The sequence below is a fragment of the Amblyraja radiata genome, chromosome 6 (assembly GCF_010909765.2).
Source record: "Amblyraja radiata isolate CabotCenter1 chromosome 6, sAmbRad1.1.pri, whole genome shotgun sequence".
NCBI classification, from domain to species: Eukaryota; Metazoa; Chordata; class Chondrichthyes; order Rajiformes; family Rajidae; genus Amblyraja; species Amblyraja radiata.
Window position 1 is genome coordinate 43251990 of NC_045961.1, and position 17161 is coordinate 43269150.

The following is a 17161-nucleotide window of genomic DNA, read 5'->3' on the forward strand; positions in this document are numbered from 1 at the left end:
ATATCTTTCCACCGCAGATAGTCTTTGTATTAGGATAATGAAGAATTGGGCATTGTTTAGAGGAAACTCCTGGTGTTCCTATACTATTTAATTATGCTTCAAAGCTTCCTTTACCTTCCCTCAGCTGTCTGATTTCCTGAGGCATTGCAACCCCGACTACCATAGTAAATGCTGTGAAGCTGGCTAAGGCTGAGACATCCACCTGCATTAATTAACATATTAAAAATGCCATCTTGCTTGTGTAATGTCATATCCAATTTTTAGCAACCTTAACATGCCCTTCATTCATTGTTACCCCCAGCTACGTCCAAATGTATAATTCTTGGATTTTTTTCGACCTTGTAATCAAAGGATTTTACATCCTGTGCTAGTATTTTAAGAAGATCACTTCTTTGACCAAATATTAATTGGTTTTCTGGAGCATCAAAAGGAAACTTTAAACATTAAATATTTGCTGTGTTCATAAATTGTATTCCTGCAACTGAAATAAACATTTCTCTGCTCATTTTTTTAAGCACTGAAGTGCAGTGGTACAAAATCATGTCATTTTTCTTTTTAAAGAGAAATAGCTGTGCTCATTAACAAGTTAAATTGAGACATGTGCAATTTTGATATAAACAAATTATAGATAACATATTGAAATTTATGTTTCGCAAAATGACTGCTAAATGCTCCTTGGCGTAAAATTAAGTTTTACTTTTCTCTTCGTTGTGCATAGCATAAGTAGATGAACAAGTTATGTTACATAAGAATCACCTTTTTATCTGTTTGCATTTTATTTGAAATTCGATAACTTAGTTGACAATTCGTCTTTCCAAAGGTGAAATGTAGCATAATTTTACATTCGCAATGTTCCATTATATTCAGTGACACCAAGCAATTTAAAATGCAAGTAATCAGATAATCAACAAATACACATGATGAGAATTATAATTAGACTGGAAGTTAAATGACTAACACGCTTAGCAGTTTAACATAGAACATAGAAAATAGGTGCAGGAGGAGGCCATTCGGCCCTTCGAGCCAGCACCGCCATTCATTGTGATCACGGCTGATCGTCCCCAATCAATAACCTGTGCCTGCCTTCTCCCCATATCCCTCGATTCCACTAGCCCCTAGAGCTCTATCTAACTCTCTCTTAAATCCATCCAGTAATTTGGCCTCCACTGCCCTCTGTGGCAGGGAATTCCACAAATTCACAACACTCTGGGTGAAAAAGTTTTTTCTCACCTCAGTCTTAAATGGCTTCCGCTTTATTCTAAAACTGTGGCCCCTGGTTCTGGACTCGCCCAACATTGGGAACATTTTTCCTGCATCTAGCTTGTCCAGTCCTTTTATAATTTTATATGTTTCTATAAGATCCCCCTCATCCTTCTAAACTCCAGTGAATACAAGCTTAGTCTTTTCAATCTTTCCTCATATGACAGTCCCGCCATCCAAGGGATCAATCTCGTGAACCTAAGCTGCACTGCCTCAATCACAAGGATGTCCTTCCTCAAATTAGGAGACCAAAACTGTACACAATACTCCAGATGTGGTCTAACCAGAGGTTGCCTACTCAAGCGCTTATGAATTGCATTAATTAATCCCATATAATCATGTACTCTTCTATATATCGGTGAAATATTATCATTTGGTCACAGTGAATTTTAGTGTAAAGTAGCAAAATTGTGTTGAAATATGTTTGAATACTGAAGTCTCTCAAAAGCATGGAAATGTACTAATTGGCAGCATTTTTATAATCTGATTGATAATATGTATGAATGGCCCATTAATGAAGCAAAAATCCTGCACATTTGTATATCTTCATGCCTCTTTATTAAGTTTTGGCATGATATTTGTTACCAATCTTCTGCCTTGCCATGATTCAATATTTACCATTCATTATTTTAACGGTGCACTAGATTTTATTTATAATGAAGGAGCTCAATAATATAATAAAATAACATGTATAACAATAAATTCAAAATTTGCATCACAGTCCATAAATTCTTCAATTGATATTTAAACAAGGATGTGTTTGAGGGAACATGCTATTCTTAAGTGTCCCAAACATCAGTTCAGTGAGTCTTGATCTATGCATTTGTATTATAATTTACAGACTTTGCTGTGCCCAGTCAGAAAGTACAATGTTGAAATCGGAGCATGCTCAGACTGTGAGTCAGTTGACTATCCAGAATGAAGCAGCACAAAAGAGCTATCGCGAGCAAGTCCAGCTTCTTCAAGAAAATCACAGAAAGACAGTTGAAATATTACAGGAACAATTGTCTACAATGGAGCAACAAATGTTCCAGCATCAAACTGAAAATACTTTACCACGTGAGTATCAATACATGTCTGTCTGCTTTCTGCTCATTTGTTATGGTAGATAAATTCAGAAAGTACACCGTGTTGACATAAAGGGAGAAAAAAGTCATAGCTTATATTTAGAAACATAGAAAATAGGTGCAGGAGGAGGCCATTTGGCCCTTCGAGCCAGCACCGCCATTCACTGTGATCATGGCTGATCGTCCCCTATCAATAACCCGTGCCTGCCTTCTCCCCATAATCCCTTGACTCCATTAGCCCTAGAGCTCTAACTAACTCTCTCTTAAATCCATCCAGTGACTTGGCCTCCACTGCCCTCTGTGGCAGAGAATTCCATAAATTCACAACTCTCTGGGTGAAAAAGTTTTTTCTCACCTCAGTCTTAAATGACCTCCCCTTTATTCTAAGACTGTGGCCCCTGGTTCTGGACTTGCCCCACATTGGGAACATTTTTCCTGCATCTAGCTTTTATAATTTTATATGTTTCTATAAGATCCCCCCCTCATCCTTCTAAACTCCAGTGAATACAAGCCTAGTCTTTTCAATCTTTCCTCATATGACAGTCATGCCATCCCAGGGATCAATCTCGTGAACCTGCACTGCCTCAATCACAAGGATGTCCTTCCTCAAATTAGGAGACCTAAACTGTACATGATACGCAAGATGTGGTCTCACCAGAGCCCTATACAACTGCAGAAGAGCCTCTTTACTCCTATACTGAAATCCTCTTGTTATGAAGGCCAACATTCCATTAGCTTTCTTCACTGCCTGCTGTACCTGTAAGCCAACTTTCAGTGACTGGTGTACAAGGAAGCCCAGGTCTCGCTGCACCTCTCCCTTACCTAAGCTAACCCCATTGAGATAATAATCTGCCCCCTTGTTTTTGCCGTCAAAGTGGATAACCTCACATTTATCTATATTATACTGCATCTGCCACGCATCTGCCCACTCACTCAACCTGTCCAGGTCACCCTGCAACCTCCTAACATCCTCTTCACAGTTCACACTGCCACCCAGCTTTGTGTCATCTGCAAACCTGCAAGCATGATTTCCCTTTCATAAATCCATGTTGACTTGGACTAAGCCTTTTACTGCTATCCAAATGCCCCATTATTACCTCTTTAATAATTGATTCCAGCATCTTTCCCACCACCGAAGTCAGGCTAACTGGTCTGTAATTCCCTGTCTTCTCTCTCGCTCCTTTCTTGAAAAGTGGGATAACATTAGCTATCCTCCAATCCACAGGAACTGATCCTGAATCTATTGAACATTGGAAAATGATCACCAATGCGTCCACTATTTCTAGAGCCACCCCCCTGAGGACCCTGGGATGCAGACCATCAGGTCCAGAGGATTTATCATCCTTCAGTCCCATTAGCCTGCCCAATACTATTTCTCGCCAAATGAAAATTTCTTTCAGTTCCTTTACCCCCTTAGATCCTCTGTCCTCCAGTACATCTGGGAGATTGTTTGTGTCTTCCTTAATGAAGACAGATCTGAAGTACCTATTCAACTCTTCTGCCATTTCCTTGTTGCCCATAATAATTTCACCCGTGTCTGCCTTCAAGGAACCCACATTTGACTTTGCTACTCTTTTTCCCTTAACATATCAAAAAAAGCTTTTATATTCCTGGCCAGCTTCCCTTCGTACTTCATCTTTTCAGCCCGTATTGCCCGTTTTGTTTCCTTCTGTTGTCCTATGAAAGTTTCCCAATCCTCTTGCTTCCGGCTACTCTTTGCTGTGTTATACATCTTTTCTTTTAGTTTTATTCTATCCCTAACTTCTCTTGTCAGCCACGGTTGCCTCCTACTCCCCTTAGAATCTTTCTTCCTTTTTGGAATGAAATGATCCTGCGTCTTCCGGATTATGCCCAGAAATTCCTGCCATTGCTGTTCCACCGTCATTCCTGCTAGGATCCCTTTCCAGTCTACCTTGGCCAGCTCCCCTCTCATGCCTTCATAGTCCCCTTTGTTCAACTGCATCACTGACACTTCCGATTTAACCTTCTCCTTCTCAAATTGTAGATTAAAACTAATCATAGTATGAACACTACCTCCAAGAGGTTCCTTTACCTCTTATCATATCTGGTTCATTTATTGTTCATTTTGATTTTTATTGGCTAATTTGTTGATTTTTATTTTTAATACAGAAAATTGTTTAAATTGGGTTGTTGTGATTTATTTTTCTTTAAAATAGTTAATTTATAAATGGGGCTCTAAATATTTTAATTATTAGAATTGATTTATTGACAGGTGTTCTGAGATATGTAAAACTTAGCATGCCATCCAGGCATGAAGAAGGGTCTCAACCCGAAACGTCGCCTATTCCTTCTCTCCATAGATGCTGCTTCACCGGCTGAGTTTCTCCAGCATTTTTGTCTACATGCCATCCAGGCAAATGTATATCATACAAAAGCACATCAGAATAATGCAAAAGAGAAAGAAAAACAACTCAGAATGTGTGGATTTAGAACTACAGAGAAAGGGAAGATACGAAAAAGTGCAAGGAGGTGGATTGGGACACAGGAATGTATCTGTGGCACATGAGAGGTCCATTCAAAAGTCTGATAACAGCTGGAAAGAAGTTATTCTCGAAACTGGTGAAATGTGCTTTCAGTAACCCATGCCCAACAGGAGAGGGGAGAAGAGAGAATAACTGGCATGCGAGTGGTTATGTTGGCTGCTTTCCCGAGGCAGTGGGAAATGTAGGTAGAGTCAGAGAGAGGCTGGTTTGGATAATGGACTGGTGTGCTTTTTTTAAGACGTAGCATCAATGTGGTTGGACCAGATGAAATTGTCAGTCATTTATACCTCGGAAGTTGATGCTCTTGATCATCTGCTCCTTGGCACCATTGATACAGATAGGGGTGTGTACTCTTCCTCCACTCTTGAAGTTGACGCCTAGCTCCTTCATTTTGCTGATGTTGCAGGAGTGTTTGTTGGCTTGACACCATGCTGCGCAGCTTTGTATCTCCTTCCTGAACAATCTCGTGATTGAAATTCAGCCCACCACGGTGATATCATCTGCAAATTTGTAACTGAAGTTGGTGCAAAATTTGCCTCCACAGTCATGACTAGGAAATATAATAATGAGCTGAATATGTGGCCCTATGGGATACCAATGTTTAGAATTTTCGTGGAGGAGGGGTTGTTGCTTACCTTTGTTGGTTGCCGTCGATGAGTAAGGAGGTAAAGGATCCAGTTGCAGAGGAGGGTGCCTAGTCGTAGGTCAAGGCATTTGGAAATGTTTTTGGTTAGAAATCTGGTGTTGAATGCAGAATTATAGTCAATAAATGGGAATCTGATATTGGAATCCTTGTTAAACAGATGTTGCAGGGATAAGCGTAGGGATAGAAAGATGGCATACGTTTTGGACCTGTTATGTCAGTAGGTAAACTGCAGTAGATCAAGACTATCAGGGAGGTTGTGCTGTTGTAGGTGACGACCAGACCCTTGAAGCGCTTCATGTTGGTGGATGTCAGAGCCACTGGGTGGTAGTAATTGACGCACATTACCTTGTTTTTCTTTGCCACTGGCATGACAGTGATCTTCTTGAAGCTGTTGGGGATCTAGATAGGAGCAAGGAGAGGTTAAAGATGGCCACAGGTTTGACTTTGAATAATTAATTATTATTCATCTAAATGCTTTTCTGAATTACATTTAGTAATAAGGTCATTAAATGTGCTATCTACCAAAATTCCCTAGTTTTACCTGCTTATAATTGGTAATTTGGCTCCAGACTTCATTGCAACTTGGTTTAAGCATAGACACACAGGAGCTATATTCCAGAGGTGAGATTAAAATGATTGTGCTTAACAACAAAGCGGTATTTGACGATGTGTGGTATCAAGGAGTTGTAATGAAATTGAAATCTTTGAGCATCAAAGGAAAAACTCTGCAGTGGTAGGCAACATTACCAGCAGAAAATAATGTTGAATAAAGAAAGAACGACAGATGGTGGTTAATACACAAAAGGACACAAAGTGTTGGAGTAAATCAACTGTTCAGGCACATCCTGGAAAACATGGATAGGTGACGTTTCTGGTTGAGATCCTTCTTCATACAGATTCTGTGGTTGTTGGAGGCTGATCATTTTGGCTCCAGGACATTGCTGGAGGAGATCCTCCTGGCTGTACCTGAGTGAGGTAAAGGGGAAAGGAGATGGGGAAAGAGATTGAGGGGAGACACCACATCAATCTCTTCTCACTTCATTAAAACTAAATCCTTTGTCCTTTTTGTCTCAGCTACATGGATGTTTAAAGACAAATGTTTAATCTTTAGAAAACATTCTTATGAACCAAATATATTGAAACATTGGAAGACATTCCTCTCAAAAATAAGCAAATTTTTACCAACAATGTCAGAGCAAAAATTATACTGCAGCACCAGACTGACTCGCAAGCGTCTGCAATTAAGTAATACAGGCACAGCAGGAGGGCAAGTAGAGAAGTTTAATATCCAACTTATTGTAAATGAGACCATCTGATGGATTGGTGTTGTGTTTTCTTACCTGTTAAAAAATTGTAACATAATTTGACTTTTGTTCCTATAATTATGTTTAAGGTTCTCCACCAGTTCTGCCCACTGGAAAAAGTTGGCGTGACCGAAAAAACATGGATATTTCTTTATTGGATATAAATTCCATTGATCGTGAGGAAGGAGAAGGAATGGAGATGACTGAAACAGAGTCGGTGCTGTCTACTAATTCCCAAGTTGCATCTCTTGAGCAATTACTCAGTTTCCCTGAGACTAAGTCAGGTTGGTTATTAGGAGTCTGGAACAATATTAATATGGTACTTGTTTAACTTATCATGCTAATAAGACTTGTGCAAGTAAGAATTTCATTGTTCTGTTTCATATGACAATAAAACACTCTTGACTCTCTTCTGGACTCTTGACCTTAAATGTACAATTTGCCTTTTCTACGTAATTGCTATTTTGCTGAAAATCTTCTGTTTAGCTTATTGTATTTAATTACCGTTTATATAGAGGATAACTATTTTCAAAATCATAATAAATACAAATACTTTAAGTGTTATTTTTTGTAATTGTAAAAGCTATCAAATCTAATTGTGCGACATTAAATTTTCCGTGCGCTTGTGTATCACAACTGCTGCGACAGCCAATTATCTGGAAATTACTTCATGCCTCCAATGCTTCTCATAAATCTTTTCTGCCCCATTTCTAGTTTGACAACATCTTTCCTATAACATGGTGCCCAAAACTGAACACAATACTCTAAATATGGCCTCACCAATCACAACTTCACAAGTTCAAGGAGTAAAATAAGGCCATTCGGCCCACCATTCAATCATGGCTGATCTCTGCCTCTTAATCCAATTTTCCTGACTTCTTCCCATAACCCTTGACACCCGTTCTAATCAAGAATATGTCTATCTCTGCCGTAAAAATATCCACTGACTTGGTCTCCACAGCCTGCTGTGGCAATGAGTTCCATAGATTAACTACCCTCTAACTAAACGTCATATATAACTGCAGCATGACCCTCCCAATACTTTGCTAAAGTCCATGAAATCAACATCAACTGGCCGGGGGGGGTGACCGATTGACCAAATGATGCCAGCAGAACAACCTGGCTCTCAACATCAGTAAGACCAAGGAACTGATTGTGGACTTTAGTAGGGGAAGGATGAGGACCCACAATCCTGTTTATATCAACGGGACGATGGTGGAGAGGGTCAATAACTTCAAATTCCTGGGCGTGTATATATCAGAAGATCTTCTTGGACCCAACACACTGATGCAATTGTAAAGAAGGCACATCAGCGACTGTACTTCCTGAGAAGATTACGGAGATTCAGCATGTCGTAGAGGATTCTCCTAAACTTCTATAGGTGCACGGTAGAGAGCATTCTGACTGGTTGCATCGTGGCCTGGTTCAGCAACTTGAACATCCAGGAGCGAAAAGAATACAAAATGTTGTGACCACTGCCCAGTCCATCACCGGCTTTGACCTCCCCACCGTCGAAGGGATCTATCGTAGTCGTTGGCTCAAAAAGGCCACCAAAATCATCCTGGCCACACACTTATCTCACCACTGCCATCAGGAAGAAGGTACAGGAGCCTGAAGACTGTAACATCCAAGTTCAGGAACAGCCTCTTCCCCACAGCCAGGCTATTAAGCACAACGAATAAGCTATAAGGTCTGAATTGCAAAAGACTATTATTATTTGTTATTTGCACTATATTTGTTATTTATCGAACTTTTTCTTTTTTTTTTCCCCCGTTATATACAATGTTTACGTTTTCACATATTCTGTTGTGCTGCAGCAAGTAAGAATTTCATTGGCCCGTCTGGGACATATGACAATAAAACACTCTTGACTTAAAACAAAGTGGGATTTTCCTGAATTCTTTTGTCGAAGGACATTTCATGACCTCTTTTAGCCCTCCTAATTTCTTTCCTGCGTGCTTTATATGTCTCAAGGGCCTTGCCTAATTTGAGTTTACTAAGCGTTTTAAATATGAAGCCTTCTTTTCCTTTTTAGCTAAACTTCCATGATCTCTTGTCCTCCAAAATTTCCAAATCGGACTGTCTTCTGTCCTCTAAAGAATGCGCTGGTTTTTAAAACACTCATATGTTAAATAAAAATTTCCCCACAAACAGCCTCTTTGAATCTACCTCTCCTCGGTCCAGCCTAATATTCTTAATACTGCTGTAATTAGCCTTCCCAACTTAGTAGTTACATCTGAGGATCAATCCTATCCTCAGCCATAACTATCTTAAACCTTATGGAATTACGATCACTGTTCTCACATTGATCCCCCAACGAAACATGAATCACCCGGCCAAGATCAATTCCCAGCACATGGTCTCATACGGCCCCCCCTCCCTAGTTGAACTATCAACATATTGTTTCTAGAAACTCTTCTGGATGCACCTAACTTAAATTATAATTCCATATTCAGGATGACCTAGTCAAAATTGGGACAGTTATAATCACCTACAGCAACAAATCTTTACACTCTTGTAGCATCCACTGACTATTGAAAGACCTATAATAAAGACTCAACATAGTGATCGTATTTTATTTATTGCCTCGCTGGAACAGCCCCCAAAGATGTATTTTCAAACTGTAGTTGTGACATTCTCCCTAATCAGTAATTCAACTCTCCCGCCTCTGACAACTAGGTAGAGAGTGGGAGGGGCAAGCAGAAAATGATCAATGGTGGTGTTAGGGTGTGGGAGGGGGAGGGAGGGAAAGAGAGGAAGTAGGGAGATGGAGCGAGGGAAGCTACCAAAATGGCTTCTACATCATCATCTGGTGCTAAAGCGGGAAGCAGCCGTTCAAACAGCAGTATACAAAGAGATGGCAATGAATGCACTGTTAAGTAAGGTGCGTAGAAGACGTGTCATTTGATAGCAAAGTTTTGCATTCTTGTACTCTTACATGGGTATGACCGCACATAAAAAATAACACCTTTTTCAGCAATATGGCACCGCGTAAAAATACTGATTTCCTCAGCAAAATACTGATTTTCAGGTACTAGAATACTGAAATGCTCTGACAAAACAGCTCTGACTGTACCTCGGTACATATGACAATTCAAAGTCAAACCCCAAGTTCTTGGCTATATTCTAAACAAACATTGCAGAAATGATTATGTAAATATGTACATGTTTGACATGAAGTACAAATGCAGTTTGTGACAGAAAATGTCTGGTGGTGTTTCAACTTGGAAAGCTAAGCTTCGAGAAACATAGATTTCACTTGAACTGTGCTAAAACATCAGCACTATAACCAAATCTCTAGCTAAGAAATGCAAACATTCATTTTCTCCTGAATTGCAGGAAGCATCTATTTGTTGTTTTAATTCTAAAAGGGGGGGAAAAAAGCAATGGATTGTCAAAATATTTTGATATTTATATATTTTTGTTAACCCAACATATTCTTGTTATTTATTCCATTGCAGATGTTCCTGAATGGCATCCTGAGCCAACAAAGGAAGAAATAGTGCAAAAGTTAAATACAGCTACAAAGAGTATTGACCATTTAAATGGGCTGCTAAGAGAGACAGAAGCGACCAATGCCATCCTTATGGAACAAATTACGGTAGGCATGTGCGCACAGTGGGCTGAAGCTCAAAGGGGACTGGAATGATTTATAACTCATTTCAGTTTTGCTGTAGATGTAAAGGAATGAAATCTGCTTCAATACATTGATGTCAATTTCATTTTATTACCTGATCCCAAAGAAGCTGATCAGTTTTTAAATTGTCTTTGTCTTTTCGTTATAAACCAGCATCTGCAGTTCCTTGTGTCTCCATTGTCTGCTTCCCTTTCCATAAATGTAGCCTGACCTGCTGAGTGTTTCCACTAAGTTCTGATATTTCCTACAGGGCTTTATCTATGTTTTGAATTGATTCTTTAGCCATTACAGGATTTTTACCATCACTATCCAATCTGAAATCCATTTACAAATTGATTCTCTTCTCTAAAACATAAGGACTTAAGAAACTGTCACTATAGGGGCCTGCATTATCTGTTGAATGTCTACATAGATTCCTTCCATGTCTACTATCTCACCAGATATCCACATGCTCTTTGCCTGAGTGTTTAAAAAATCAAAAGCTAATTAGTTGATTTGAACAAATGTCTTTTGATCTTAAATTTTGACTAGACTTACGGCCATTGATTGAGAATCCATGGTTCTCTGACTGGAGAGATCTATAGTCCTGTATATAAAATAAAAATTCTCTGCTCACTATTTAATGACCTCTTGGTTGTCTCACATAGTGCCCCGTGGCTCTAGATTCTCCAGCGTGAGGTAACTCCTTCATGGCCACTGTTTTGTCAGTACTTCTGAAAAATCTCAGGCTTCACCCATCCATGTCTAGCAGAGACGCTGCCTGGTCTGCTGAGCTACTCCAACACGTTGTATTTTTGTTGTAAACCAGTATCTGCAGTTCTTTGTGTCTATATTAAGTCTGCTTCTCTTTCCACAGCTGTTACCTGACTTGCGGGGTGTTTCCACTAAGTTCTGCTTTTATTTCATATTTGTAGCATTTGCATTTAGTCATATAGCACAGAAACAGGCCCTTCGGCCCATATCTATTTTGGCCAAGATGCCCCATCTACGCGAGTCCCACATGAACCTTTTTATGCCATATGTCTAAATCTTTCCTATTCATGTACCTGTGTAAGTGTATTTTAAATGTTATGGTACCTGCCTCGACTACCTCCTCTGGCAGCTCATTCCACCCTCTGTGTAACAAAGTTGCCTTCCAATTCCTATTAAATCCTTTCTCTCTCACCTTAAACCTATGTTCTCTGGTCCTTGGTTCTTCTACTCTAGCTTTCTTTCTTCCAATGGGAAAAGCTTTTAATTCTTCAAATGGGGAAAAAGTGTGTACATGAGAAGCCCCAGAGCCAACATGGAATCTATGGACCAAATTGCCTTCTAGGTTGGGAGAAATTTGAAAAAAAATTATTGATCAGCTTCCTAAAAGACTGTTGTGAAATCTGTGTTGGATCTTTGTGAGCCCACAGAATACTTCTGTTAATTGCAGGTTTCTTTCTGATTTCACATTTTAATTGTTTACTGTGTGTTCTTTCACCAAATAGCTGCTGAAGGGTGAAGTAAGGAGGCTAGAAAGGAACCAGGAACGTGAAAAGTCTATTGCAAACCTGGAATACTTGAAGAACGTCATGCTGAAGTTTATATTCCTAAATGCAGGAAGTGAGAAGCAGAGTCTTCTCCCTGTGATTGACACAATGTTACAACTGAGCCCAGAGGAAAAGAGTAAGCTTGCTGCTGTTGCTCAAGGTAAAACATGAAATCTGATAAATGCACACTTTCTCAGAGTCTTTAAATGGGCTTTTGTACTGCAATTTGAGGTGACTGAAGAGCCAAAAACCATGGCATTCCTTTATGAAAATGTGGATGCTGTTGTCCTTGTAAGCTTGGAAAACTTTGGCCCACATTTTCTCATTCGTAAAAATTACATCCGTCTCCGATGTGCCATTTGTTTTGTAAGCTCATTGGGTCATGCAGCACAGAAACGGGCCCTTGAGCCCAACATCATCCATGCTAATCAAATGTCCCATTTAAACCAATCCCATTTGCTCGTGTTTAGTCCATATTCATCTAAACCGTTCCTATCCACCACCTGGCGTCTCTTTTTATTGCTAGTTTATAGAGTAATTATCTTGACAGTGTTCTGAAAAAAACGATGCTTGGAAAAAATTCCCCTCATTTCTCTCTAGCATTCTTAACAAGTTTGTTTTTTAAACCACTAACTTTTGCTGATAAACCCACTTCTCCTGCGGTTGAGCCTCATCTGATCAGATCTCACTGTCAGGTGAACTAAAGGCATACAGTTTCCAAATCCCCGGGCTTATTTCCATATCCCTCGACGGCCTCTGTCCTCCCTATCTTTGTAACCTTCCATAATCACAATTCTGACCTGTGATACCATAGACATGTCTTAACTGTAAAGACACTCTGGATTTCCTTTGCTGAACCTCCTGTTTCTTTCTTTTGAGTCTTTAACCTACAGCTTTGACCAAGGTAAGGTGACTAATATAAGGCCCTAATATAGCCTTCTCTGGCCTGCTGTCAATTTCTGTTGGGTAAAACACCTAGGGGCATTTTGCTGTGTTAAATAGAAGTATTGCCATGGATATCTCATTGTTACTTTTGATGCTGGACTCATTATCCATACTCAAGGGACTTAACTGTTGGAAAACTGTCAAATGACCAAAGGGTGCTGTTAAAATCAGTGGAGAAATAACATGAATTTATCAAAAATACTGAAATTGGATTATCTGGAATCATTTAATTGGGCTCCCTATTACATCTAAAGAAGATAGTTTAGTACCAAAGTACACCGTTGCTTTGCATCCAGAAAATAAGGAAGATCTCTCATTGGAACAGAGCATAGAGCATAACACATAACAGCACAGGAACAGGCCCTTCAAAAAGCCTATTTAAACTGATCTCACCTCCTATGCATGATCCCTATTCCTTTATTCCCTGCACTTCCATGTGCCTATCTAAAAACTTCATAAATGCTACTATCGTATCTGCCTCCACCACCACCCCAGGCAATACATTTCAGGCCCCCACTACTCTGTGTTTTTTTTTTTTTAAACTTGCCCCACACATCTCCATTAAACTTTCCCCCTCTCACCTGATAGCTATGCCCTCCAGTGTTGGACATTATCACCCCGGGGCAAAAAAGGTTCTGACTGTCATTCTGAAGATACCCGTGTTACTTGCTATATTTCATCCACAGTTCAGTCTAGTGGATGACTTTGGCGATAATGTAAATGCCCTACTTCCGTGGTTTCTGACCCCCCCCCCCCCCCCTGACTTCAGAAAGTGCGTTAAGACTACAAACCTGACCCAATGTGTCCAAATAAATATTTTGTGGTGTTGACTGTTACACTACTAACAGAGTAATAATAATGTGTAGGAAGGTACTGCAGATGCTGGTTTAAACTGAAGATTGACACAAAAAGCTGGAGTGACTCAGCGGGACAGGCAGCATCTCTGGAGAAGGAATGAGTGACATTTCGGGCCAAGACACTCCTTCAGACTATTCAGTAATAATAATAATGTTTACACATGTTCCCCACAAAATGAATTCTCAGGCTTAAGTAGAGAGTAGTATGTATGAGTCTCTCTCCAAAGGGAACATTTGAAGTCAGAGGCACATTATGGGATGCCCGGGGTTTTTCAGGATGACCTGCACCTTGTGCCTCATACGCCTCTCAAGCACCTCCATCCCAGAGTCTACTCTCCCCTCCAGCACTGAGCTAGCTCGTTTAACCAGTTTGACCAGCTTCCTATTGTTTTTTGCACTAATGCTGTTGCCCCAGCAGACAACAGCGTAGAAAATAACGCTTGCGACCACTGTGTTGTAAAACATGTGCAGCATATCCTTACACACATTGAAGGATTTGAGCCTTCTGAGGAAAAAGAGTCTGCTCTGGCCTTTTTTGTAGAGGGAGTCAGAGTTGACAGACCAGTCCAGTTTGTTGTCAAGGTGCACTCCAAGGTATTTATATGTCTGCACCACCTCAATGTCAGCCCCTGCAGCATTGACCGTCTGAAGGGGGAGCTTGGACCTGCCAAAGTTAACCACCATCTCTTTAGTCTTTGTTGTGTTCAGGGTGAGACAGTTCTCTTCACTCCAGGCACAAAAGGCACTGGTCAAGTTCCTGTATTCCTCCTCCTGCCCGTTCCTTACACATGCCACAATCGCTGTATCATCTGAGTATTTCTGTACGTGGCATGTGTCAGACTTATAGTTAAAGTCTGCTGTGTACAGGGTGAAGAGGAACGGGGCCAGAACCGTTCCCTGTGGGGCTCCAACATTGCACACCACTGTGCCAGACACACTGTCCCCCAGCTTGACAAACTGTGGTCGACCCGTCAGGTAGTCGTATATCCAGGAGATAAATGTGGAATCCACCCCCATCTTCTTAAGCTTGCAACTTTGCTTAAAATTACAACTTTAAAAATGTATATGTCACTAATTTGCTTGGTTGTTGACTTCCTAAAGTTAGCTAACCTGCCAAAAGTGGTGAGGCATCAAGCAAAAAGCAAATGGTTTCCAAAAAGTGGAACAAAAAATTGAACTACTGTTCGATTTATTTGAGCTCCTCCAAGCTGACTGTTGCAGGACGGCACTGGCAGCCTTCCAAGCAGTCTGCTCGCCTAATAGACCAGAGATTTTCCATGATGTAGAGAAAATGCATGAAGGCAATTTTTTTCTGCTGTTGAACCAGATAAAATGGCAAGAACTTTATGCCCCTTGATCTTTATTTCTCTTGTCAATGTGAATTATTTTTATGTTCTGTTGTATGTAAATATTCAGTTTTGCTTTGTTTTATGTTTAGGGGAAGAAGAAAGCACTTCACGGTCATCAGGGTGGACTTCATATCTTCACAGTTGGTCTGGAATTTGATAAAGTTCGACAGGGCGAGATATTTAAGTTAACATTCCATGAAGAACAGAGACTTGGTTGTTATGGAGAGAAGACCTGCCTTAGACTTTTTTTCTTTAAATTGATTTGTCTATTGTGTTTGTCATGATCTGTAAATATTTTGTCGCTATGAGTTCATTGTTGTCCTTTTTTATATTTCTAACTTTATATCCCATGGGGAAGAACCTATAACTGTAAGAGAGATTTTAAAGAGACTTGCACAGGAAGAGTGATTAATCTTTAATGTAAATTTATGATGAGCCTATTTTTTTTTTTCTTCCAAAATTATAAAAGCATAGTTAGCATGTACCTGATGATACCTGGCATGACAAACACAATTACTTCACATTTACGTCAAAAAGGGCTACTGATGTAAAGTGGCCCTATAGAAATAGTATAAAACTGAAGATCTCCAAGTCCGGCATGATCTTTGAATTTAAAATTGTAATATTTCAACTTGCCTTTTCATCAGAACTGTTAAATATATTACAGATTTTAAACAAATACAGGGTAGTAAAATGAGGAAGGTGAACAAGAAATCTGAGAGTGGAACGTGGAAGCTATTATATATCTACATCTATTTTAAAACTTATTACCATCCCAGATACTTTGCATTCAATTCTCCGTTTTAGTTATCATTTTCTGTTTATTTCTGATTTTTGAACAGTTGGTGTTAACTTATGGAAGCGATAGTTTATGTGTAGCATGAGTTGGTCATTTACTCTAAAACAAAATATTTTGTCATGACTAAAACAAAAATTGAATGGTTTTAAAAATATATATCAACATACAACAAATTATTTTCAAGTTTAAGCCTGGGCATTATATAGGTACATAAATGTACAGAATTCCAATGTTAAGGCGTTATACATGTTATCGTACTGGGATAAAGTTTTTGGGAAAATTAGACATATTTTCATTGGGATCAGTTGCAAATTTGAATTGATTCCACTCTTTAGTATGTGCAGTAATTTAACTGGAATAAATATATACCAAAGGAAAGATGTAGAAAATGAAAGGGACTAAAAGATTTGCAGACCCTTATGGTTTTAAGACAAAACTGCATTTCTGAATCTCAAAGCCTGTTAAATACTTCACTTTGTAAGACATTTTAGTTGTTTTCAGTTGTATATAATTACACCATGAGCTTTTCAGTGGAGGGATCAAATGAATTGATGTACTTATTTTCTGAAACCATACCTTCAAATTGCACATACTGGCATTTAAAGGTTCTTCTGTACATGTTTGTCAACTATTTGCTTTTATTTTTAGATGCAAGATTCTCCTGATTTCATTTTGAGAATTCCAGTAACTACTTGCTACTGGAGGCTAAATGGTCAGTTGCTCGATTTACTGCCTGAAGTAAAAAGTGTTTGCGAGCAGGGAGGTGATGAGCCTACTAAATATGTTTCCCACCTTCCCGTTAACATATAAAACAAATCCCTTATTAAATCAAATATCCACCCCTCAATTTATTGTCATTTGTACATGCAAATTGTAACAAATATGATGCATTGTAATACAGGATGCGTCAGCATTCATCTTTCAAAACTGGGGCAGGAAAGGGCAATTCCGTTTATACTAAGCAAAGTAAGAAATGTTATGGTATATCTTGGGTCATTTGCTGGTTGTGATGGCCTTTGCATGGATTTTCAGCTGTTGTGCACATTTGTAAATTTGTAATTACCAGTAAGAAGGCTCAGATGCAGATATAATTGTGTGTTCTTGGATGAATCACATGTTGTTTGAATGTGCGCAGTATTTTGATCATAGAAATATATTGTAAAATGTAATGGGTGGCGCAGTGGTAGAGTTGCTGCCTTATAGCGCTTGCAGCGGCAGAGACCCGGGTACGATCCCGACCTACAGGTGCTGTCTGTATGGAGTTTGTACGTTCTCC

The 17161-nt window shown here is 39.5% G+C and overlaps 1 protein-coding gene across 3 annotated transcripts in view; it reads left to right on the top strand.

Annotated features, from left to right (window-relative positions):
• The window catches only part of gcc2 (GRIP and coiled-coil domain containing 2), a 42777-nt gene extending 25827 nt beyond the window's left edge, over window positions 1-16950 (top strand). The window contains exons 19-23 of one of the 3 annotated variants that reach the window (XM_033022630.1): window positions 2102-2319; window positions 6871-7065; window positions 10243-10382; window positions 11894-12095; window positions 15176-16950. In XM_033022630.1, the coding sequence (XP_032878521.1) occupies window positions 2102-2319; window positions 6871-7065; window positions 10243-10382; window positions 11894-12095; window positions 15176-15243 (823 nt within the window). In that variant the 3' untranslated portion in view covers window positions 15244-16950. Of the gene's footprint in view, window positions 1-2101; window positions 2320-6551; window positions 6745-6870; window positions 7066-10242; window positions 10383-11893; window positions 12096-15175 lie in introns of those variants that run through there. The other 2 variants (XM_033022631.1, XM_033022632.1) reach the window with 2 other exon arrangements.
• The last annotated feature ends 211 nt before the right edge of the window (window positions 16951-17161 follow it).